At 42.3% G+C, this 27029-nt stretch overlaps 1 protein-coding gene across 1 annotated transcript in view; it reads left to right on the top strand.

The window, feature by feature from the left end:
* Positions 1–26256, top strand: part of LOC130201170 (aryl hydrocarbon receptor-like) — a 32630-nt gene extending 6374 nt beyond the window's left edge. The window contains exons 2-11 of the mRNA XM_056425915.1: positions 3807–3997; positions 14288–14391; positions 14827–14916; positions 15738–15852; positions 15952–16079; positions 18501–18697; positions 18798–18907; positions 20598–20739; positions 20827–22417; positions 23560–26256. Coding sequence (XP_056281890.1) covers positions 3807–3997; positions 14288–14391; positions 14827–14916; positions 15738–15852; positions 15952–16079; positions 18501–18697; positions 18798–18907; positions 20598–20739; positions 20827–22417; positions 23560–23628 — 2737 coding nt within the window. The 3' untranslated portion in view covers positions 23629–26256. The remainder of the gene's footprint in view (positions 1–3806; positions 3998–14287; positions 14392–14826; positions 14917–15737; positions 15853–15951; positions 16080–18500; positions 18698–18797; positions 18908–20597; positions 20740–20826; positions 22418–23559) is intronic.
* The last annotated feature ends 773 nt before the right edge of the window (positions 26257–27029 follow it).

The raw sequence follows: 27029 nt of genomic DNA, 5'->3' as shown, positions 1-27029 counted from the left end.
ACAACTCGGCACATTCACTCGATCGTCTTTATTCACGTCATTATTTCATCTCTCCGAGAGGCGTGTGCCGTGATCAGTGGCGGCTGGTGATTTTTTTTTGGGGCGCAGTTTAAATAGCACTCAATGAGAAGAAAAGAGGTTTTGAGTAGAATATTGTAAAAAACAAAGCTTTATTTTAAGAACACAGCGTGCTCAACACGGTCCAATAACAACTATCAACACACTGTAACTTTGGGCATGAGCGGTTCAGAGCAGCTTTAAGGAACATGGGGTTGGGTTTCAGAGGTTTGCAAAATAAAAGAGTTTCACCCTCACATGAAAGAGGTTCAGAGCAGAATAGAGTCAGAGAGAGATCACATGTTACATTGGGTGACAGAGTAGACCCACTATAGAATATACACTTTTACTATGTGTAAAGACAAGTAGCCTCCTCTCTTTAAAGTGGTCACTTTACTCTCTGGTTAAAGTCAATCATGTCTGTAACCAGCCTGTTTCATTATTCTTGAGGGAATGTGTCTGTTTTTCAGAACTTCTTCGTTGTGTTTCGATGCCAGTTCGGTCTCCTTCTGCTGCTCTGCAAACAGGGTTAGCTTCATGCTGTTAGCGAGTTAGCTCCATGCTCTTAGCTAGATAACTGCGGCAAGATTCGTGCTTTACACTTGTCTGAAGCTCTGTAGATCCCTCACCCCGTTGTAGTCCAGAGAGTTTCAGTCCCAGGACTTTGGAATAACAGACAGGGGAAACAAAAAAACGAATTACTCATGGAGCATCCAGCTAACCAGCTCCGGTTAGCATATCGGCTTGAGGAGAATCTCCGGGTGTACGTCCTCCCGCGGTCAGCGCTTTGCTGCACAATTTTTAAATCCGGATGTTCGGGTCCCAACTCTTTCAGCCTCTTCTTGTCAATATCTGACCGTCGATTGAAAGGTGTTTGGTGTAGAGATACCAGAGTTTTCAGTCGCCGACGCCATACCAACATAAAGCTTCTGCTAGCTATGTTGCTCGCGTACCTCCGTGGAGCTCCGTGGTTGCCAGGTCTGTGTGACACAACCAGCCCAATGGCCAATAAAACCAGCCCAATATCAGAACTCAAAATATGCCCGTGCCAAACCATATACACTGCTTTTAAAGTCCAACAGCATTGCTATCATTGCCAAATGTATTGTAATATCTACAAAGTAACAACATATGTTTAGTATGCCAGCATTAAAAGCAGTTTTCCCTAAACAGTTATTTCACCTAGGTCCTAAAATGGCCTTGTGTAATTAGATACAGTATATTATCATAAATAAAATGTGTGTACGTGCTGATCTGGAGTCAGTTTGGTAGGATTTGGGTATGAATAAATTAATTAATTTTATTTAAAGATATTCATGTAATTTGCATGCATAATAGGTCTACCCGAACCAACGGACAAACAATTCAACCCGCGGCAACACTTCAAAAGTAGCCCGATTCCGCAGGAAAACCGCGGACCTGGCAACACTGCTCTATGGGCTGAGGGAACATACGGGTCTCTGATCTGCCGAATAGTCCAATCACGTGACCAGTGGCCATGGCGCACATTTTTGTGACCCAAGATTCACGTTTCATCCGCCAATGAGAAGCCGTCTTTGCCGAAACGACTGAAATGTTTTCTCGTTGCCATACACACACATTGGGCCGGTGTCCTGAAGAAGGGGAGGGGCTTCTCTCCGTGATAATGGCGATATATTATATTTTTTCACATTAACTTAAGTGGTTGTTGACAGGCTGACGGTCTCCCACACACATTTAGCGCGTCAACACGGTATATTTACTATTTAAATGATTTGGCATATAATGTTTTTTGACAGGATTTTTTTTCTTTTCTTTTTCTTCTTCTTTTTTTTTTTCATCTCAAAATTTTAAGAGGGGCGGCGCCCTCTATGGACGAACCGCCACTGGCCGTGATTGGCCATCCATTTAAATGTGATTTTAAAACGGCGTTTAGTCTCGTCGTAAAGTGCCGACAAGCGGCGGCCGATTAAAGTGAACTAACCTGGACGAGTCCTCGCGTTAGCGGCGCACGCGGAGACGCCGTCGCGCATTAAAGGCACGGCTCGTGTCACTCGTCGGGATTGGTTCGTGAAACGCGGTTAACGGATTGGCTCGTTTGGTTAATTGCCTCGTTAGCCCGTCCGCGCTCTATAAACGCCACGAAGTCACCAAAATAAAAGCATCAAAGACGTTTTTTTTTTACGATGAGATGAGTTTTGATGAAGAAGACCTAAAGACCTCTTCTTGAGCTTCCACATCCATACGTGGGGGTGGGGGTTTGGGGGGGTGGAGGAGGACCGGTGTCCCCCGTTGCACTCCCCCCCCCCCCCCCCTCATGTGCAGCATGTGTGTCTGATTTGGGAGTAATGGCGTGTATCTCCTCCCGAGCGTTGGGTGGTCCTGAAGCAAATAAAGCTGCTTGTCAGGGTGAAGAAGAAGAAGAAGAAGAAGAATGATGATGTCATCAATGGGAGGAAGATTGTGTCCTTGGAACCAAACCCACACCGTGTCTCCTGTGTCGCTGGTCACATGGATGTTCGCCATGATTTAAGTTTAACTCAGATTTGTTCTTAAATAGGCAAAGTTTGCGAAAAAGTTCAAATATTTAAATTTTTTATTTTAATGTGTAACATATTATTTAGACCAGCTCAGCACATTTCTTCTGTTTCCTAGCAATTCATACATTTAGTTTAAAACAGCTTTTCTCACGAGTTCTTTATCACGGAATGCAAATATTTTGTATAATATAATATTTTCTTTAAAAAATTTCTTTTTTTCTGAGCTCTCAATCAAACCCGAGCGGAGAAACCCCGACATCTATTTAAACCTTTAATTGCCTTTTTAAATTAGTCGTATTTAACAGTATTTATCATCCTGGCATTTGATTGGTCGACAGATCTCAGACGTTTTTGATCCTCTGCCCCGTGCTTCCCGCTCGGCGGTGCGTTCAGGGACCCCTCCCTTTGAAACACGACGCCGTTGTTTGTTCCCCTGCTGGACGAGGAAAAATCCTGGAGGAAAAATTAAATCACCAAAAGTCGTGGAAAGATTTTTGCAGATTTTTACACCTGCAAGCGAACGCACCGTAACTGAAACAACATACATGTTTATCCTTTTAGTCAAACTGTCGTCTCTCCTTCATTTGAGTCTTTAAGGTCATAAACTGTTTGATTTGGATTCTCTTTGTTAGTTTAAATACATTTAATCACTTTCATGTTTAGACACCAAGATTTCACAAAAGAGTTGGTTTAAAGTCCTGGAAATCCACTGGTCTCTCTCTCTCTCTATCCCTCTCCCTCTCTCTATCCCTCTCCCCCTCTCTCTCCCTCTCTCTATCCCGCTCCCTCTCCCTCTCTCTATCCCTCTCTCCCCCTCTCTATCCCTCTGTCTATCCCCCTCTCTCTCTCTCCCTCCCTCTCTCTATCCCTCTCTCCCCCTCTCTATCCCTCTCTCTCTCCCCCTCTCTCTCTCCCTCTGTCTATCCCCCCCTCTCTCTCCCTCCCTCTCTTTCTCCCCCCTCCCCCTCTCTCCCTCCCTCTCTCTATCCCTCCCTCTCTCTCCCTCTGTCTTTCTCGCTCTCCCTTCTCCCCCTCTTGCTCTCCCTTCCTCTCTCCCTGTCTCTCTTCCTCCCCCCCCCTCTCTCTCCCTCCTCTATGTTTTTTAACTCTCACAGTTAGTTTAGATTCTCTCTCGTCTCCCAGAGATCTCCTGACGTGGTGTAAAGTCCTGGAAGCCCATTGGCCAACCCGTGACCCCTGACCTCTGGTGTTCTTCTTCTCTCCTCACAGGAAGAAGGTGTCGGAGGCCAATGAGGTCGTCAAGTCCAACCCGTCGAAGCGCCACCGGGATCGGCTGAACGGCGAGCTGGAGCGGCTCACCGACCTGCTGCCCTTCTTCGGGGAGGTGCGCTCGCGCCTGGACAAGCTGTCGGTGCTGCGCCTCAGCGTGGGCTACCTGAGGGTCAAGAGCTACTTCAAAGGTGAGCGGCAGAGAGAGAGCGCCGCTTTCTACGGAGCCTCGAACGCCCCGTCACAGGAATGCGAGGCATGCAGCAATCTGGTTTTTTTAGGAAGCGACACATCCTCGATACCAATAACCTCGCTCCACCCTCTCTCTCTCTCTCTCTCTCCGCGACCGCGAGCGACGCTTACAACTAAATACGTCTCCTTTGTCCGCGGCGTTACACTCATTAAAATCCTCTTGGTGATGAGTCAGTTCTGCTCGGTGAGTCACAGCAGCAGCTCGCTCACAGCAGACGTGTTGGCAGAGCGAGGCGCCCGGCGGTGCCCGGCGGCCTCTCCATGTCGCTAGAACATCTCTACAGTCTGGTGGCTTCTTTTCTTCTTCTTCTTTTTAATAATAATATATTAGTAATAAATTCTATTCAAAGTAAGTAATATATACGATTAAAAATAAGTAATATTTTCTATTAAAATTAAGTAATATTTACTCTTAAAAGTAAGTAATATATACGATAACAAATAAGTAATATATACTATTAAAAGTAAGTAGTATATACTATTAAAAGTAAGTAATATATACTCTTAAAAGTAGGTAATATATACTATTAAAAATAAGTAATATATTCTATTAAAAGTAAGTAATATATACTATTAAAAGTAAGTAATATATACTATTACACGTGAAGAACGCGCGCAGTGATTGGCCGCAACCAAGGCAGCCCGACTTCCACTGGGTCGTATTCAAGCGACACCTCGAAGGCATCGCGGTGCATTTTTGTGAAACCAGTGAAAACGTCGAACGCAGTGAAAGTTTTAAAGCCTTAAACGACCAAAGCACCATTTTAAAATATAGCGTCGGGCGCCGCACGCCGCAATTAGTCGCGCGTGAACATCCAGCGTGAGCGCCGCGCGGCGGGAGGAGTCGGGACATTCCTCGCGCTGCTCGTTCTCACAACCCTCTTGCATGCCTTTCCTCTGCTATGCGGATTCACAAACTTGGCCTCTCTGACCTCTGACCCCCCCCCCCCCCCCCCCCACACACACACACAGCTGTGATCACCTGCTCCGACTCATTCTGGCACATCTGTTCTCCCGGCGGGTCGTGCAGCTGTCTCAAGCCACGTCTCTCACACTCAAGTCAGATTTGTTCTTGAATCGGCAAAGTTTGCGAAGAAGTTCACTTTTCTCTGGCTGGTATTTTTGTATTCTTTTAAAATGTGTAACTATTATATATTTTTAGACAAGTGTGGGATGTTCGGCACAGGTTTTTTTCTGTTTCCTTGCAATTCCTACGTTTACTTTATCACGGGACGCAAATATCTACTATAAAATAATATTTTCTCGTAAAAAGGGGAATTTTTCTGAGCTTTCTCGTCCCGATTAAAGCCGCCGACCAATCAAACTAGAACTTGAACCCCTGATATCTATTTAAACCTTTTATTGCCTATTTTATATTAGTTTTTGCAACTACGAATGTTTTGGATGCAAACACATTTATCATTCTCTCATTTGCCGCGCTGTTAAAGAGAGATTTTTGATGTTACTAATCGCACACACACACGCACACACACACAAACACACACACACACGATCTCTTCAGATGATGCAAGTGTGAAAAGGTGGTGCAGCTTTCTGCATCTTCCTGCAGTGCGTTGGTTCTCCTTCACTTCAGTCGACATCAGACGGGCGGGGAAGACGGTCTGTGCCCTGTAGCGCTGGTTTTGGGAGGGGCGGGGGGGGGGGGGGGCGGGTCAGAGTCACATGTCACATCAAACGCGTGTTTGTCGTCGGTCGGGAGCTGATCTGAAGTCGCTTTACAGGATCGGTCGGCGACTTTCAGACTTTCATTGTTCTCCAGGAGACACGGGTAAATAGCTGTCGGCTGGTGGAACAGGAAGTGGAAAAAAACGACAGGGGGGGGGGGTGGGGGGGGGGGGCGAGTGTGAAGCGTCATTAACAGAACGTCTGCTTTTTTTATTTTTATTACCGTTCTGTCCTCATGTGACTTGAAGGAAATCAATGAATTATTTTCCTCTCTTTGTAAAAGAAAATGTCAACAATTAAGTGGCCAGATGTGAAGTGTCTGACTTAATAAATTCGGTGCTATAACATAATAACCTCCTCAAAATTCACCTCTAACCCTTTTTTATATTTTTTTATGCAGCAATGAAACGGTCCGCGCTTCAATGGGAGTATCATTGCAGTACGTAATGTACGCAGTGAAACATAGAATTAGCCAAACGTGGGATTTAATTGAGAGGCCCAAGCCCCGCCCCTTTCACGGTGTGTCCCGTGGGGACACTGCAAAGGGGGAGGGGCTTCGGGGGAAAAAAGAACGAGAAGAGAGAAAACTACCTCATAATTGTGCATAATTCTATGTCTTCTCAGTAAATTGCGTCAAACAGACTGTTGTGTGTCTGTCTGTCTGTGTGTGTGTGTGTGTGTGTCTGTGTGTGTCTGTGTGTGTGAGTGTGTGTGTGTGTCTGTGTGTGTGGAGTGTGTGAGACAGACAGTCAGCAGCGCCCAGTCGGAGTCAAACACAAATATGAAAAGGCGTTGTTCATTATCGGGCTCGCAGCATGGTGGAAGTCACAGGTCCTCAAACGGCTCTGATGTCGTCTTCAGGGGAATCGGGTTACCGGCGTCCATTTGTCAGACACTCGATCTGTTACTAGACTCTAGTGACTGCTACTAGACTCTAGTGACTGTTACTAGACTCTAGTGACTGTTACTGGACTCTAGTGACTGTTACTAGACTCTAGTGACTTACTAGACTTTAGTGACTGTTTCTAGACTCTAGTGACTGTTACTAGACTCTAGTGACTGTTACTAGACTTTAGTGACTGTTTCTAGACTCTAGTGACTGTTTCTAGACTTTAGTGACTGTTTCTAGAGTCTAGTGACTGTTTCTAGACTCTAGTGACTGTTACTGAACTCTAGTGACTGTTACTAGACTCTAGTGACTTTCTAGACTCTAGTGACTGTTTCTAGACTCTAGTGACTGTTACTAGACTCTAGTGACTGTTACTAGACTCGATTGACTATTTCTAGACTCTAGTGACTGTTACTAGACTCTTGTGACTGTTACTAGACTTGAGTGACTGTTTCTAGACTCTAGTGACTGTTTCTAGACTCTAGTGACAGTTACTAGATTCTCGTGACTGTTACTAGACTCTAGTGACTGTTTCTAGACTCTAGTGACTGTTTCTAGACTCTAGTGACTGTGTTACTAGGGTCTAGTGACTGCAACTAGACTCTAGTGACTGTTTCTAGACTCTAGTGACTGTTACTAGACTCTAGTGACTGTTACTAGACTCTAGTGACTGCTACTAGACTCTAGTGACTGTTACTAGACTCTAGTGACTGTTACTGGACTCTAGTGACTGTTACTGGACTCTAGTGACTGTTTCTAGACTCTAGTGACTGTTACTAGACTCTAGTGACTGTTACTGGACTCTGGTGACTGTTTCTAGACTCTAGTGACTGTTACTGGACTCTAGTGACTGTTACTGGACTCTAGTGACTGTTTCTAGACTCTAGTGACTGCTACTAGACTCTAGTGACTTTTACTAGACTCTAGTGACTGTTACTAGACTCTAGTGACTGTTTCTAGACTCTAGTGACTGTTACTAGACTCTAGTGACTGTGTTACTAGACTCTAGTGACTGTTACTAGACTCTAATGACTGTTACTAGACTCTAGTGACTGTTACTGGACTCTAGTGACTGTTTCTAGACTCTAGTGACTGCTACTAGACTCTAGTGACTGTTACTAGACTCTAGTGACTGTTACTGGACTCTAGTGACTGTTTCTAGACTCTGGTGACTGTTTCTAGACTCTAGTGACTGTTACTGGACTCTAGTGACTGTTACTGGACTCTAGTGACTGTTTCTAGACTCTGGTGACTGCTACTAGACTCTAGTGACTTACTAGACTCTAGTGACTGTTTCTAGACTCTAGTGACTGTTTCTAGACTCTAGTGACTGTTACTAGACTCTAGTGACTGTTTCTAGACTCTAGTGACTGCTACTAGACTCTAGTGACTGTTACTAGACTCTAGTGACTGTTACTAGACTCTAATGACTGTTACTGGACTCTAGTGACTGTTTCTAGACTCTGGTGACTGTTTCTAGACTCTAGTGACTGTTACTGGACTCTAGTGACTGTTACTGGACTCTAGTGACTGTTTCTAGACTCTAGTGACTGCTACTAGACTCTAGTGACTGTTACTAGACTCTAGTGACTGTTTCTAGACTCTAGTGACTGTTACTAGACTCTAGTGACTGTGTTACTAGACTCTAGTGACTGTTACTAGACTCTAGTGACTGTTACTAGACTCTAGTGACTGTTTCTAGACTCTAGTGACTGTTACTGGACTCTAGTGACTGTTTCTAGACTCTAGTGACTGTTACTGGACTCTAGTGACTGTTACTAGACTCTAGTGACTGTTTCTAGACTCTAGTGACTTTGTTATTTCTCAGTCATCATATGAACTCTTAGGTCGTTTGGTGATATTCATCTTGTGTAAATAAGCAGTTTTTTCGTAGAAGAATCCTCGTGTTGTTTTCAGACAACAGGCGTCTCTGTGTTGGCGAAGACATAATGAAGTCTGCCGCATGAGTTATTAGCGGTCGCCCTAAAATCATATTAGGCTTCTTGGTACTTCATTGAAACCCGGTTAGATGAGTCCAGAGAGGGCAACCAGGGCAGGAAGTGAGGTGGTGAATGGCAGCAGAGGCCAGACGGCCTGATGATATGGATTTGTTGCATAACAGAGTGCATTATGATGGTTATCTAACACACATGCGCATTATGGTGCAGCTCACTGCACGTCTATCAGTGCTTCTTCTGCTGAAACTAGACCCAGAAGTCAGACTGAAGACTATTTATATATATATATATATCTTTATATATATATTTATATATTCATAAGACACATGCACAGATCTGTCGTTGCTTTTTTCTTCTTCGTGAAACCTTTTTCCAGAAGATATATTATAATGGCCCCCCAAAGACACCATTAATACACGATAGCGTTATTATTGACTAGTTTTCAGCCTGAACCAGTCATCATCTGCCGTTAGCCGCGTTGTTTGGATGCTTAGCGCTAGCCTTAACTAGCTCTCATTTTGTAACATCGCCGGGGGAGAAAAATAGGGTTCACGAGCGTGTTTAGCATGTTGTTATTGTTGTTGTTGGTTCTGCATAGCGTGTGTTATCAGAATCGATGCATACACTTAAAATCAACACATAAAAATTTAAAAATAGGATGCACAAACGTGTTGTTGTTGTTGTTGTTGTTCCTGCGAGATTGTGTGTTGCATAAAATTTAAAATCCAGACATCCAAACTTAATAATAGGAGCCGGAGCGTGTTTAGGCGTGTGCAGCAGCAGCTTGCACATGCTCAGTGGCGACCAGGCCGGGGCGTACGGACACGTCGTTGTTGTTGTTGTTGTTCCTGCGCAGCGTCAACAGATCCCGTGTTATCGGATCGATGCAAAAGCTAAAGGACGTATCGGATATAGCGACGACTCTCATTCCAGCGTGGAAGCCCGTCGAAGTAGGAGACCCACAATGCAACGCTCCCTTCACGCTCCCCCTTAGCGCAGGTCATCCCGGAGGTCATCCCGGCCCAGAGGAGCCGGCCGGGGGACGGGCGCTCAGGCGGGGACTCGCCTGGGAGTCGAGATAATGATCTCGTAAATCATGATGTGAAAAGAACAAACGTCGGCGATTTCAAGGGAGTAAGATCTAAAGACCCGATAATAACGAGAGCTCTTCGTGTCTTAAACGGCAGACTCCTTTTCTTCTGTTCTTCTGTTCTTCTTCTCTTGCAGCGCCCCGGTGGCTCGGCCTCGCCGCTCTACGGGAGAGATTCCCCAAAGTCTTCTCGCTGCAAAAGCATCGAAAAGCGCCCCGCGCCCCGGTGGATGCGGTCGGCCCTCGTTTCATGTGCTGTTATTTTGGTATCTGGGATATCTGAACGCACACAAACCTCACGGTCCGCTTCGTGACAGGGAACAGAACGGGGGGAACAGGACGGGGGGGGCAGGGGGGTGGGGGGGGCGTCTCCTCGGCGCTGACTCCGTCGAGTCGGGCTCTTTCACTTCTTAAGGGCCGCCGGCGCTCGGCTCCCCGACTCTCCTTTCAGGATATCGTGAGAATGCAAGCGACCGCCGGGAGACAGATTTAATCATGTTTTCATTTTCCCCTCCCCCTCTTCCCCCCGCTCTCCCCCTTTTCCCTCTTTTCCCCTCGCAATTTTCCGTTCCCTGGAAGGTTTGTTCTCCGTCTCTCCAGCTTTTCTTTTCTTTTTTTTAAACCACAAGCGCTCGCTTTTCTCTCTCGGGACTAAAATACTTTTTTGGGGGTTATATATTTGTTTTCTTCTTCTTCTTCTTCTTCTTCCTCTACTTCTACTTCTATTACTTCTCCTTTGTCTTCTCCTTATCCTTCTTTTTCTTCTCCTTCTCCTTCTTCTTCTCCTTATCCTTCTTTTTCTTCTCCTTGTTCTTCTTCTGCTCCGTCTTCTTTTACTTCTTCTTCTCCTCCTTTTCCTCCTCCTTCTTCACCTCCTTCTTTTCTTTCTTCCCCTGGTTCGCCCACCGAGGCTTTCTGTGACATTTAGAGTCTTCCAGAAACGCCGGTGTTTGTTTACGAGGCCCAAAACTAAATCGTCTGTCTTTCCCCACTCAGAAGTTTGGGTTAGGGGATGTAGGGGGGGGGGGGGGATAGAGAGGCAGAAGACTCATTATCTCATTTATTTAAAGCCCTTGATTATGATCAGGGTTCGAGAAAGAATTAGAATATTTTAAAACCACGGTTTGTAAATTTGTGTTTTTTTGCAATTTGCATTTATTTCTCCAACTTCTGGACGTCTTGGAGGCAAAAGTTTGTGTTTCTACCGCGAGATATCGATATCAATGCACCGACGCTGTAGGGCAGGGGTGCTCACACTTTTTCAGCATGCGAGCTACTTATTATGTGACCAAGTCAAGGCGATCGACCGACGGGGGGGGGGGGGGGGGGCTAGTGACTTTTTCTTTGCTCCGTCCCGATGGGCGCAAACCGGTCCCGGAGCTCTGCGGCGCACGAGACGGCGGGCAGAGGACTGTTAACGCGACACGTAGAGACAGAAATGACATGCTGCTGCTGTAATTTGGCGCTATAGTGAAAGTGACAGGGGGGCGGGCCAATTTTTTTTACTGTCATGCGATCTACCATACTACGCCGAGAAAGACTGGCAGGTCGCCGCGATCGACGTATTGAGCGCCCCTGCTGTAGGGTCTCCAGCTTCCGATCCTAACGACGGCTCATCGTGAGAGCACCTGACCTCCTTCTCTCTTTTTTTTAAAGAAGAATAATTATATAATAAAATATATCCATAAGTCTCTGTTTTCCATCCTAAGCTTCTCTCTCTCTCTCCCTCGTTTCCCTCGTTTCCTTCCCCTCCTGTCGTGGCCGTAAACAGGGACATTAATCAAAAGAGCTAATGGGGGAGGTCGGACCCCGCGACCCCCCTCCCGACCCCCCTCCCCCATTGGCCGAGGGAGCGCCGCCCTCTTCCTGCACATCCCGCCGCGTGAGAACGGAGATCTCTGTCCAGGATCTGCTGGAACTAAATGTTTTCAAATCAAGATAAGGCCCCCCCCCCCCCCCCCATATGCTTTAAATCTGGCCCGCTTCCAACCTATGATGTCACTTCTCTCCCTCTTCTCTCTCTCTCTCTCTGTCTCTCTACAACACATGTGAACCCTTTCAAGTAGAGACCGTTGTCCTCTTTTCTGTCTCAGTTTTATTTTTAATTGTGATATTTAAGCCGGTTGCATCACTCTTTTTTGTGTGTGTTGCTCTCCCTTTTCTCGGCGCTGCGGGGCTTTGACTTGTTTCCCCTCCGCTGCAACTTGTTCCCCGTCTTTTTTTGGAGATTTCACTTAATTACCCCCGTGATGAAAGGACGTCCGATCCCTCTGTTTAAGCCCCCCCCCCCCTGAGTGACAGGCATGTTTGGCCCAGAGTGAATCTGCATCAAAGGAACCGCAGCACACTTAACCTCAACCAGGAAGCTGGAGGAGTGACCCCCCCCCCCTCTCTCTCTCCCCCTCCTCTCTCCCTCTCTCTCCCTCCCCTCTCTCATCCCCCTCTCTCCCCCCTCCCTCTCTCCTCCCCTCTCTCTCTTCCCCTCTCTCTCTCCCCCCTTCTCTCTCTCCCCCCCTCTCTCTCTCCCCCTCCCTCTCTCTCTCAGCCCGTGGTCGTACGTTGGGGTATTTCACAAAGCGAGTGATCAGATATCTAAAGACGAGTCGATGTTTAAATCCTCCACTGTGTTTGTTTCTTCTTCTAGAAAACCAGGAGTTTTTTTATTTATAGAGAACTTCTTCTTTTCTTTTAATTCTCACCTCTCAGTCAAACGAACACGCGTGTGTTTCATGTTTGTGGGAATTTCTTCAATGTCCCCCCCAAAAAACGAGTTTCATTACGATGAGACCAACAACGATATTGGGCTATTTTACTTCCATGAAGTGCAACGAAAACATACAAAATAATATAAATATAATGAGTATTTTAATACTGTGCCTATTTGCATCTGAATATTTCTCTTAAAGTCAGTAAAAGCGTCCAGAGACTCTTTTCTACATTTAGTGAGCACATTCACACCATGTTGCGTAAACGTGAAGTACCGTGGTCAGCCACCGGGGGGAGGACCCGAAGGAAGTCAAACATGGAGAGAGGGAAGGGAAGCGGATTGGACTTGTGTGTGTGTGTGTTTCAGACACTGTGTGTAATGCACTGTGCGGTTCTGGGTGTGTTTGTGCAAGTGCTGAAAGGTGGCGAGGCGTTCAGGGACCCTCTCTCATCCTCCTCCTCCTCTCGGAGAAGTTGCGTGACTGGCCCGGCGGTCTGGGAGAGGCCACATCCTGGGATTCTCCTGCGGTGGCGGTCCAGATAAGAGCAGCGCTCGAGTTGGCTATCGCTTACACACAACACCCCAGTGTGTGTGTGTGCGTGTGTGTTGTTACGCAACTTTCACCTCGTCTGATTCCTTGTGTGTCGTAAAAGAACAAATAGATCCAGAAGTAAAACAAACAACAACAACGTGGAAACACACCAAATGTAAATAGTGAGTCCTGGAGGAGCCAATCACGCTACAGGTTGTGTGTATATCTGTAAATATATATATATATATGTATGTTATACATATATATATATATATATAAATATATATACATGTTTATATATATATATAAATATATATACATGTTTATATATATATAGATACATAATTATATATATATAAATACATATATATGTATATAACAATATATATAAATATAGATATTTATATAAATATAAATATCTATATTTAGACATCTATGTTTATAAAGATATAAATATACATAGATATATAGATACATTCATACATATATACATATTTATATATATATGTATATATATAAATATAAATAGAGATATTTAAAATATAGATATTTATATATACAAATAAAGATAAGATATTTATACACATTTATTTATATATATATATATATATATATATATGACATGGCTTCCTTGTGATATTTTCTCATGTGATCTGTTCCCGGGTCACTGAGCCTCGCACCGCGGTGACATGTTGAACCCAGAGCGGTGACATTCATGACATTTAGGACATTTATGACGAGCCAAACTTGCTGCTGAGCTTTGTAGCTGTCAAACAAAACATCCCTAACTTAGATAAAGACCAAACATATAATTCATCTGAGTGGAGTTGCTATGAATCCTCATTTCAGATGTTCACGCTGTTCGAATGTGATTTATAGCTCTGTACTTTGTTAAATTGATTTATTTTAAACCAGCATTTTACGTACGAAAGAAAATTATTCAGACCAGTTTACAGTAACTTAGTGTAATTTGTGTCTATATATATATATATGCATTTAAATATGTGTGTATATATATATATGCATTTATATATGTGTATATATGTGTGTGTGTATATATATGCATTTATATATGTGTATATATATGTATATATGCATTTATATATGTATTTATATTTAACTATATTTATTTATTTAATATATCTGTATTTATTATATATATTTATATATGTATATATATATTTATATATATTTTTCATTTATAGTTTTTTATATATATATATATATATATATTCTTTTTTATAGATTTATTTATTAAAATGTATATATATATAATAAATATATATAGATATGTGTGTGTGTGTATATATATATATATATATTTATTTATTAAGAAGTTAAAAACCCCATGTTTCTCTTCTCTGCAGCCACGATGAACTCCAGCAGCAGTCGGATGTTCCCCGACCTCAACGGGCTGAACGGGAACAGCGCGGACGCCTCTGGCTTCTCCGAAGGGGACCTCCTGCTCCAGGTGGGGTCACATGACACATGACGTCCATTTACCCTCAACTGTCACGAGACAAAGGCACACACACACACACACACCCCGCGCCTTGTTTACAGACGCTCACCTGTCAGTCGATGGGGCCGTGATTGCGCAATACAAAGAGGCCTTTGAGCTGTTGCAGCTGTTGTTGTTTTTGGGGATTGTGGCCGGGGCTTCAGATTTAGATTCAAGAGTTGTTGTTTTTGTCTTTTGACAATGAGAGTTAGTCTGTGCTCATTTTTAACCGATTCAAAAGTTGATATTTAAAAAAAAGCATTTAAAGTGTCAACAACAAAAAAACATTTTTAAAGTGAGCGATTTTGCACCCGTTAGAGTCGTCGTTTGAGTGTGAGCGTGTGTGTGTGTGTGTGTGTGTGTGTGTGTCAATACACACTTTAAGGAAACCTCTGTTCTGTGCAGGCACTGAACGGGTTCGTGATCGTGGTCACGTCGGACGGGTCGGTGTTTTACGTCTCCGCCACAGTCAAAGACTACCTGGGCTTCCATCAGGTGAGACCAAGTTATACAAGATATATATACATATATATGTATTTATATTGACACTACCGATCAAAAATGTTGAGTCACCCAGAGAATTTTGTGTTTTCCATGAAAACCTTTATTTATCAAATGAATTTCAAAATGTATATAAAATATATTCAAGACATTGACAATGTTATAAATTATGATTTGTATTGTAAATATTAATGTTGTTCTTCTTGTGGTTCAAAGGAAGGCCAGTTTTATAGCTTCTCTCACATCGTAACTGTTTTCAGCTGCGCTCACATAAAAAGGGTTTTCAAGGGTTTCCTACCCCTCCGCTAGTCTTCTAAGGCGATAACACAATGTACCATTAGAACACTGGAGATGGGCCTCTACACACCTCTGTAGAAACTTCATTAAACATCAGAGATTAGTCATCTACACATTAACTGATTCATTTAATGTTATCTTCAATGAAAATAAATTGCTTTGAAAAATAAGGACATAAGTAGCCCCAAACTTTTAAACGGCAGTGTGTTTGTGTATATATATATATATAAACTTTTTTAAAATATATATATTTTTATATATATTTATATCTTTTTATATATATATTTCTTTTTATATATATTTCTATATTTGTATATATATTTTTATATTTTTATTTATATATATATATATATCTTTTATATATATTTATAAATTTGTATATTTCTTTTTTATATATTTATATATATATATATATTTATATCTTTTTATATATACATTTATATTTTGTAAATATTTATTTATATATATATATTTTAATAGAGAGAGGTATTAACCTGTTGCTCTCTCCTCTCCGACAGTCCGACGTGGTCCACCAGAGCGTGTTCGAGCTCATCCACACGGACGACCGCGCCTTGTTCCGCCAGCAGCTTCACTTCGCCCTCAACCCGTCGTCTAACGCCGCCGCCGGAGACAGTGAGCAGGAGCAATGAAGAGAAGCCCGGCCTCCGTGTTTTTTGCCGTTTGGGCTGTGTTGAGACGGCGATGTTCTGACCTCCGCCCGTTCGCCCTCAGGCCTGCAGAGCTGCAGCAGCGTGGTGATGTACAGCCCCGAGCAGCTGCCCCCGGAGAACTCGTCCTTCCTGGAGAGGAGCTTCGTGTGCCGCTTCCGCTGCCTGCTGGACAACTCCTCCGGCTTCCTGGTGAGTGCCTTCGGCTCGCAAATTGGGGGGAAAACTCATCTCATAAACAACTAGAACGGGCACTCGGTAGAGCGCATACCTTCGCATATCACAAGATTGGGCATTGAATTATGAACATTTTGGCATTAGTTGCATGCCAATTGGATATAAATTGACCATGGTAAAAATAAGATTTTGACCTTTTCATGACCTTGACCTTTGACCCGATCAATCCCAAAATCTAATCAAATGGTCCCCGGATAATAACCAATGATCCCACCAAATTTCATGCGATTCGGTTTAATACTTTTTGAGTTATGCGAGTAACACGCATACAAATAAATAAATAAATACACGGCGATCAAAACATAACCTTCCGCATTTTCAATGCGAAGGTAACTACATATGCTACATATGCTACACATGCTCCACATTGTGTTGAAGTACAACCGGCTGCCTGCAGCGATCACAGCATGTGGAACATGGATCAAGTAGCAAAAGATGGCCGCCACAGACATGACCCCTCATCTGTGTTCTTTGTGTGTAGTTAAAAGCTTCACACATCATTACACACAATAATGCGTGATTTAAATGACTCGTGGGATGGGGTTTTGTTAAAAATGCATCAAACTGCATTTATATTTTTAGATTTACACTGCATCGAATTTCGTAAAACAGCCTCTCGATATTCCAGAAGACCTGCGTGTAATGCATGTGTAGAATATGTAGCATATGTAGCATGTGTAGCTTATGTAGCATTTCTAGCATGTGTAGAATATGTAGCATGTGTATCATGTGTAGCTTATGTAGCATGACAAACATGTATATAATATGTAGCATGTGTAGCTTATGTAGCATGACAAACATGTATATAATATGTAGCATGTGTAGTTTGTGTAGAATCTGTAGCATATCTAGAAAGTGTAGCATATTTAGCATCTCTAGCATGTGTAGTATATGTAGGAAGGATACATACCGCATACATACCGCATACATACCGCAGTATCAAGTGCCGCACAAACAGACTGAGGGACAGCTTCTTCAGTCAGGCCATCAGGCTGCTGAACAAGGACTGAGACCCTCATTAACACTACACACCAGAACATATTCTGTGAATATCTATGGCCATGGTGTATATTTTATTACATTGTTTATATATATATATATTGTATATATATATTGTATGTATATACATATATATATATATAGTCTCAAAAAAAGTGTATATTTTATTACATTGTTTTATATATATATATTGCCATGATGTATATTCAATTACATTGTTTTATATATATATTGTTAATACTTTCTTCTTTTTTTGTGTGTGGATATTGTATAGTTTATTCTCATTCTTATTCTTTTTTTAGTCTGCTACTGTTGTCGGGAGTTTTGCACATAAGAATTTCACGAACCGATTATACTTGTATAAAAGGGGATGTGACAATTAAAACTTGAAACTTGAAACTTGAAGTGTAGCATATGTAGTATGTGTCGCAGCTCTAGCATCTCTAGCATGTGTAGCATCTCTAGCATGTGTAGTATATGTTGAGAGTGGAGCATCTCTAGCATGTGTAGTATATGTAGAAAGTGTAGCATATGTAGCATGTATAGCATCTCTAGCAAGAGTAGCATCTCTAGCATCTCTAGCATGTGTAGCATCTGTAGTATGTGTTGAGAGTGGAGCATCTCTAGCATGTGTAGTATATGTAGAAAGTGTAGCATATGTAGCATGTATAGCATCTCTAGCAAGAGTAGCATCTCTAGCATGTGTAGCATATCTAGAAAGTGTAGCATATGTAGTATGTGTAGCATATGTAGCATCTCTAGCATGTGTAGCATATGTAGCATGTGTAGCATCTGTAGCATGTGTAGTATATGTAGAAAGTGTAGCATATGTAGCATGTATAGCATCTCTAGCAAGAGTAGCATCTCTAGCATGTGTAGCATATCTAGAAAGTGTAGCATATGTAGTATGTGTAGCATATGTAGCATCTCTAGCATGTGTAGCATATGTAGCATGTGTAGCATCTGTATCATCTCTAGCATCTGTAGCATATGTAGTATGTGTAGCATAGGTAGCATGTGTAGAATGTGTAGCATCTGTAGCAACTGTGGCATGTGTGGGATCTGTAGCTTGTGTAGCTTGTGAAGCATATGTAGCATGTGTAGCATCGGTATCATGTGTAGCATCTGTAGCATGTGCGGGATCTGTAGCATGTGTAGCATCTGTAGCTTGTGTAGCATCTCTAGCATGTGTGGGATCTGTAGCATGTGTAGCTTGTGTAGCATCTGTAGCATGTGTAGCATCTGTAGCATGTGTGTTGGGTGAGACGGAGATGCCGCGGTGCTGTTCTAAACGTTGCTGTTGTGGCAAAGAGGCTTCATGAATAGAGAGTGCTGTAATACCTTTGGTGTAACGCCCCCCCCCCCCCCCCCCCCCAGGCTCTGAAGTTCCAGGGCCGACTGAAGTACCTCCACGGCCAGAAGGTCTCCAACGGCGGCGGCAGCAAGCCTCAGCTGGCGCTCTTCAGCATCGCCGTGCCGGTGCAGCCGGCCACCATCGTGGAGATCCGAGCCAAGCTGCTGCTCTTCCAGACCAAGCACAAGCTGGACTTCACGCCGATGGGCGTCGACAGCAGGTGGGGGGGGCGAGGGTTCAAAGACTTCAAATAACGTAAAGACTCTCGACTTCAACGGCTCACCTAACTCCACCTGGTGGTTCCTCTCTCCGTCCACCAGGGGGAAGATCATTCTGGGCTACTCGGAGATGGAGCTGTGCATGAAGGGCTCCGGCTACCAGTTCATCCACGCCGCCGACATGATGCATTGCGCCGACAACCACATCCGCAGTACGTCGCTTCACCTCCGTCTCTATATACAGGACTGTCTCAGAAAATTAGAATATTGTGATAAAGTTCTTTATTTTCTGTAATGCAATTTAAAAAACAAAAATGTCATGCATTCTGGATTCATTACAAATCAACTGAAATATTGCAAGCCTTTTATTTTTTTAAATATTGCTGATTATGGCTTACAGCTTAAGAAAACTCTAAAATCCTATCTCATAAAATTTTAATATTTCCTCAGACCAAGTTAAAAAAAAGATTTATAACAGCTGAGTGTTTGTCAAGGCTCAGGAAACCCTTGCAGGTGTTTCGAGTTAATTAGACAATTCAAGTGATTTGTTTAATACCCTACTAGTATACTTTTTCATGATATTCTAATATTTAGAGATAGGATATTTGAGTTTTCTTAAGCTGTAACCATAATCAGCAATATTAAAAGAATAAAAGGCTTGCAATATTTCAGTTGATTTGTAATGAATCCAGAATGCATGACATTTTTGTTTTTTTAATTGCATTACAGAAAATAAAGAACTTCATCACAATATTCTAATTTTCTGAGACAGTCCTGTATATTTATATATTTTTATGCTTAAAAATAATATATATATTTATATATATTTTTTATTATATATTTATATATATATATATATTTACATTTTTTTTAATAATATATTTTTATATTTTTTTTATTATATATATTTGTATATATATATTTATATCTTTTTATATATCTTTATATTTATTTAGATATATATTTATAATTATATATATATATTTTTATATATATCTTTATATATTTATTTATGTATATATGTATTTATATATATATATATTTATATCTTTTTATGTATATCTTTATATTTATTTATATATATTTATATATATATAAATATATTTTAATAGAGAGAGGTATTAACCTGCTGCTGTCTCGTCTCTAAACGTCGAGTCTTTTCCCTTTGCCTCTCGTCATTATGACTTGTGACGGAGGATATTTTGTATTATCTGCTACGTTTTCATCCTTTTTTATTCTTTATGGCCGAGAATAAAACTAGATAAAGAGAAAAGGTCTCATGCCAGAACCACAGCGTAGGAACAGAGTTGTTCTTTTACCGGTGATGGAGGAGAAGTTTGAATATTCTCTTGGGTTTATTAACACATTAGTCGCAGTTATCCAGCTCAAGTCTTTCACGCATAGATTTCATTATATTTTATTAAATTTTTATATCTTTAAGTAAACCCGATGTAAATCATCATTTGATATGATCCCGTTTGAATTGCAGGCTAATATAATTATTAAAATAATGTATTTATGGAGCCAATCAACAATCATTTAAACTGATGCTATTTGGAATAAGAGATGAAAGAAAATAATTAAAAAGATTATTGTTGCATTAAATCAAATTATTTTAAGTCCACGGAATTAATAATTCATTGAAGAATAATAAACAAAAAATGGAAAAAATGTAATACAGAAGATAATAATAATAATAATTTACACAAAAACGCTAAAAGTCAACAATCAAACTAAAAGTGAAATGCATAATTATTTCACAAAATAATCCACAGGTATTTTACCCGTTCTGAATGTGTGTAAGTTGTTTGTTGTTGTTCTACTAAGGGTTCGGTTCTGAACAACATGCATCAAACGTGTTTGTGTTCCATATAAATGAGTTTTTGCTCGTCCCTCCGTCAGTGATTAAGACGGGCGAGACCGGCCTGACGGTGTTCCGGCTGCTGACGAAGTCGGGCGGCTGGGTGTGGGTGAAGTCCAACGCCAAGCTGATCTACAAGGGGGGGCGGCCCGAGTTCATCATCGCCTACCAGAGAGCTCTCGTGTGAGTGGCCGGTGCGGCGGGGCGCTCCGATCGGACCCCCGGGGGAGCGGGTCGTGACGCTTTTTTTTCTTCTTCTTCTTCTTCCAGCAATGCCGAGGGCGAGGAGCACCAGCGCCAGCGGCGTCTGCAGCTCCCCTTCAGCTTCACCACGGGGGAGGGCGTCCTGTACAACACCGGGCCCGTGGTGGACGTGGCCCAGTTCCAGTTCAACCAGATGTTCAGCAGCGTGGAGCATGTGAAGAAGAACGCGACGCCGCACTCGCTGCTGGACTGCTTCCTGTCCCAGGACCAGTCGGCCTACCTGCCGACGCCGGACACCCCGCTGCCCGTGGACCAGGTGTTCATGGACAGCCAGGCGCTGATCAGAGTGTCCGGCGACTCGTGGCAGGGCGGCGGCGCGGCGGGCGACGCCGTCATCGTGAAGGAGGAGGCCAAGCAGTCGGTGATGGCCGTGATCAACGACCTGGAGAAGATGGCGCGCGACGGAGACTTCTGCGCGGCGCTGCAGAACCTGGACGTGAGCGACGCCGAGCTGATGGAGTGGGAGAACACGCTGAAGAGGCTCGGCCAGGACGGCGAGCCGGCGGGCGCCATCACGTCGGACCTGGAGAGCGTGCTCACCAACGACATCTTCGACTTCATCGACAGCGTCTTGTTCAAGGAGAAGGGCGACGAGGGCCTCGCGGCGCCCGGCTGCCTCGCCGCCGCCGGCCACCGGCCGGAGCCCTTCGGCCCGCCGGAGCTCGGCGAGACGGCGAGCCCCGAGAGCGCCTACTCTGCTCCGATGAACGGCCTCTACGCTCGCCAGCGGGAAGCGATGGCCGCCCCCCCCGCGGCGCCGCCTGCGATGTTCACCCAGAAGCTGACCCACCTCGGCCCCCTGATGGCGCCGCCGCCGGCGGACGCCGACCCGCCCGCCGCCGCCGCCGTCCACCAGCTGCAGCTGCGCGACATCTTCAGCCCGTCGATTGAGCTCCCGGAGCTCACCGTGCCCGGCGCCCCGGCCCCCTACCCGTCCTGCGGGCGGGCGCCGAGCGGCCACGCCCAGACGCGGCCCGGACGGCTCCCGCAGAACAGTTTCCCGCCTCCCGCGGTCGCGCCGGACAACGTGGCGATGGACGTCCTGCCGCCGCTGATTCCGTGCGAGGCCTTCGGCGCTCTCGGCGCGCCCAATATCCCCGCCCCCTTCGCCGCGCCGTGCCTTCAAGGCGGCGCCGCGTTCCAGACGCACGGCCAACAGGCGCAGCAGTGGCAGCAGAGGCCGCCGCACGCCGCCGCGCACAGCGGACACGAGGTGGCGGCGGCGTGCGGCGGCCAAACTCCCGGAGGCCACGCGCCCCCGCCCGCCGGCATCTGGCCAGGCGGGGGCGCCGGACCGAACCACCACGCGCAGCAGCAGGGGGGGCTGTCGTGCGGCCAGGCGGCCGCTCACAGCAGCTGCATGTTCGACCAGCACTTCTCCTCCAGCCCAGCAGGGGGCGACGTGCTGGCGCTCTCCGGCTCCTCGGGCCTGAGGGGGGCCGACGCCTCCCTGGACCAGAGCCCCCCTCAGGGCTCCTGCTACTTCAAGTGGGGCCACGGGGCCTCCGTGGTGAGCTCGGCCGCCATCGACCAGGAGAAGACCAGCGTCAGTCCGCCCAGCATGCAGCAGTACCTGGAGCGCCACCTACAGGCTCAGGTCAGCATTACACCACGGGAAATTATTATTATCACAATGAAGGGAAAGTTTGTTTTTTATTATGACTTTGTATCTCTTAATAATGACTTTGTATCTCATATTTATGACTTTGTATCACTTATTTATGACTTTGTATCTCATATTTATGACTTTGTATCTCTTATTAATGACTTTGTATGTCTTATTAATGACTTTGTATCTCATATTTATGACTTTGTATGTCTTATTAATGACTTTGTATCTCATATTTATGACTTTGTATCTCTTATTAATGACTATCTCTTATTTATAACTTTGTATCTCTTATTAATGACTTTGTATCTCTTAATAATGACTTTGTATCTCATATTTATGACTTTGTATCACTTATTTATGACTTTGTATCTCATATTTATGACTTTGTATCTCTTATTAATGACTTTGTATGTCTTATTAATGACTTTGTATCTCATATTTATGACTTTGTATGTCTTATTAATGACTTTGTATCTCATATTTATGACTTTGTATCTCTTATTAATGACTATCTCTTATTTATAACTTTGTATCTCTTATTAATGACTTTGTATCTCTTAATAATGACTTTGTATCTCATATTTATGACTTTGTATCACTTATTTATGACTTTGTATCTCATATTTATGACTTTGTATCTCTTATTAATGACTTTGTATGTCTTATTAATGACTTTGTATCTCATATTTATGACTTTGTATGTCTTATTAATGACTTTGTATCTCATATTTATGACTTTGTATCTCTTATTAATGACTATCTCTTATTTATAACTTTGTATCTCTTATTAATGACTTTGTATCTCTTAATAATGACTTTGTATCTCATATTTATGACTTTGTATCTCTTATTTATGACTTTGTATCTCTTATTTATGACTTTGTATCTCTTATTAATGACTTTGTATCTCTTATTTATGACTTTGTATCTCATATTTATGACTTTGTATCTCTTATTTATGACTTTGTATCTCTTATTAATGACTTTGTATCTCTTATTTATGACTTTGTATCTCATATTTATTACTTTGTATCTCATAATCATGACATTGTACGTCATAGTTATCATTAATTATGAGGAAGAAAAACATTTTCTACATTTTTAATGATGCAATTCCTCCTCTGCAGGACGAACGAGTCCCCGACGACCTCAATGGGATGTTCGCCCCCCCCCCCGGGACGTGGCCATGTACCTGACTACAGGGCTACTTCCTGGAGGAGGACTAGACTCCGAATAGTTGGCCTGTATCAGCGCTCATCCACAGACTCTCACGCCTCCCTCATTTTACTTATTTTTATATGTATATATCACTCTGTACCATTTATATTCTCTGTCCAGTCTTGTATTGTTTAAAAAAAACAAAGAAGCTGCGCCTCGTCAGTTTTGAGTGAAGATGCAAGATATTAATAATGAAGTATATGAAGCCACAGGATGGAGCTTGAGCCAGCTAGGAGGGTCAAGTGAATCCAAATAGCCAAAGAAATAGGTTTTTATAAGGGAAGCCAGGTGTCGTCACGTCCGGGGACAATTCACATTCATCTCCCGATTTTATAAACACCGAAAATACTACGAGAACGGAAAAAAACTAAGAATGTGATGTTTTTATTAAATATATATATAAATATATAAATATAAATTTCGATGAGGACCTTTCTAAAAGATGTCGTCATCGTCAAAAATGTAAACAAAATTGTTAATAAATCCTGTAAAAGTGAAAACGTCAACGTGACGTTATTTACAGATGAAAATTAAATTTGTATATTTTAATTTGTAAAGTTAGTATTTGTTTCTAAACTCTGAAATGTAAAGAGCGCCTGTTTATTATCCGTGAGCATGAATGTGCTTTTTGTGGAGAACGCCGTGCAGAGATTTCTCAAAGTATAAACTACATAGAAAATGCAACGGCAACAGTTACCGTGTCACGGAATAAGCGCCCGCAGGAAACAACGCTTGTTTCGTGACACGTAACTGTAGCTAGCATTCGCTTTGCTGCCTGCAAACTTATTTATATATATATATATTTATATATATATGAATATATGTATATATAAATATTTATATATATATAAATATATTTATATATATGAATATATATATATATATATTTATTAATATATTGATCTATATATATATCAATATATTTATTTATATATATATATATTGATATATTGATTATATATATCAATATAATTACAAATATATTGATATATAGATCAATATATTTATAAATATATTGATCTATATATTTATATATATATTTTGGATCTGTTGCATTAATCGCTTTCGATGACGTTCATAACGTATTTTTTTTCTTCTTTAAAAAAAAAATGCAAATGAGCATCTGCAGTTGAGGCTTTTTTTCAACGCCGACCTCGTCGCTTTCGGGTGAATCTCACTTCGTTCAGCAAACTGGAAGTCTGGTGCAAAATGAGCCAAAAATAAATCCCTCCACGTCGTCCCTCGTTTGGAGCTCTCAAAGTTCAGGTGAGCCCGTGGTGCCTCAGGTGCTCTTCAGTTCAAAGAATTGAAATTTAAAAGTATCTAAATGGAGAGAGAAAAAACACAGTATGCTAAATGAAATTAAAGATAATAATACATTATTATAACTTTCTTATATCCCATTTATTTACACCCTTTAGATGAGAGCACTTAGAGGAGTAGGAGACGGACCTGAGGTCCATTCTCCCATCTGCTGTGCTCCCCCACAGGAGCACCCTAAAACGTATATAAATATATAGATATAAATATAAACCCAAATATAAATTTATACGATAGCGTCGTGAGCGTACACCGTTTCTCGTGCCTTTCATTCCTCGCGGGCAGCTTTAAAAAAACAAAATATCACCCAAAAAACGTGTCTTCGTAAAAATGTACCCGTGCCTTCTTGTGTATTAAAATATTTTTTTTTTTGAAAAGGCAAATCCTGGACAGCTGCACTAATATAAGGGAAGCCGTGTCCGCAGGAGATGCAGAATGTTTACTGTAAAGTTAAAAGAGGTTTTTTAAAATTATTATCCTCGAGTGCATTTCAAAGACTCGGGAGGAAAATCTCGGAAAAAGTCAAAATTTGTTCCCATCTCACGAAGAAAAGGAAAAAAAAGTCCGTAACTATGGAAACAAGGGAAAATGCTTAACTTGACCTGTCTCGTTGGAGACGGTAAGAGACGGTAATGCTTTCTGATTATATTTTACTTTGTTTCCCGTTCCTGCTTTTTGTTCGTGGCTTCAGGCGTTTTGTTATTTCCACACTACAGCCCAAAAAAAACAAAAAAACAAAAACGGTTTGGATTATTAACCTGAGTAAAGAAACATGGCAGCTGTATCGTATTTCTGCTGCACTGTGGGAAATAACTCTGTATTTTTTGTTTTTGTTTTTTTGCTTCTTTTTTTTTAAGTAAAAAAGAAAAGGAAGAGATCGCTTTCAGTAAATAAATGCTTTTAAAAATTGTGAAATCTGAGCGAGGATGATCCTCAATGTCTTAACGTGGCCTTGAGGCCGCCTGTAAAGAAAAGAACACGAAGCCTTTTGATATTAGTACTTTCATATTGTCGATGAAAAAAACCACCAAAAAAACCCAGGAGCCAAATGTTTTATGTTTTGATGCTAATATGTGCCTCGCCATATTTCTGGGTTTCTTTCCCGTAAAAAAAGAAAAGAATCATTGTAATCCACTTATATTTAGCCAATTAGTTATAGAATCTATATCAGAATATATGTTGAACAAATAACCAGCTTTTTGTCTACTGTTAAATGCTCTTTTTCTTTTTATAAAATATGTGTGCAATGATTAAAACTGCGTTTGGGCTCATTTCTTTAAACAGTATTTTTCTTATTATTTATTTGTATGTGCGTATACAAACATGACATGACATTAGGCAAATTCCCAAAGATTATAATGTGAAAGTATAACAGCAAATAATAAATAAATAAAACAGAATACAGCAACACAAAATAATAAATAAAAGATGTTTCTGTCCACCAGGGGGAGCCCTTCTCTTTCCCTTCAGTCTGAGGGGTCACACATGCATCTATATTAACATATGAATATATTAAACTAACACACAGGAAATCAAGTAATTCACACAGCGACACAGCTAGGAGCAATGTTGGGGTTAAGTGCCTTGCCCAAGGACACATCCACATTTTTTTTATGTTAAGGATTCCTCATTGGCTTTTAATTCCTTGAAGAACTGAACAAAAAAATCTAAAATACTTTATGGCTTTAATTACATATCGGCCGTTCCGAAGAACAGAAAGAGGAATATTTGCGGCCTGTGAACTTTCTACTCGTAGACTGAGATGTAATAATACTCTTTATTTACTGCCCAAAACACACTCGCTGACGTTCTGCAGCAGTATTCTCTTGAAGGCAGCACAATGAGCCCTCTTCTTCCCCTCGGGGCCCCGAGCCACGTCTCAACTGACGACTTCCAGCCACAAACCTCCAACATTTGAGTTTATTTAGTTTTTCCACTGCGAAGGCACATTCTTCATGTTCAAGGACAAAGAGCTAAAGTTTCATCGATGAAACGGTGAAGCTGTCCCGCTTCGTTCTCCCCGAACACGTTGAAGGCTTCGGGGATTTGTTTGTACTTC

This window comes from Pseudoliparis swirei, chromosome 2 (assembly GCF_029220125.1).
Source record: "Pseudoliparis swirei isolate HS2019 ecotype Mariana Trench chromosome 2, NWPU_hadal_v1, whole genome shotgun sequence".
Taxonomy (NCBI): Eukaryota; Metazoa; Chordata; class Actinopteri; order Perciformes; family Liparidae; genus Pseudoliparis; species Pseudoliparis swirei.
This window is presented reverse-complemented; position numbering and strand designations above follow the sequence as displayed.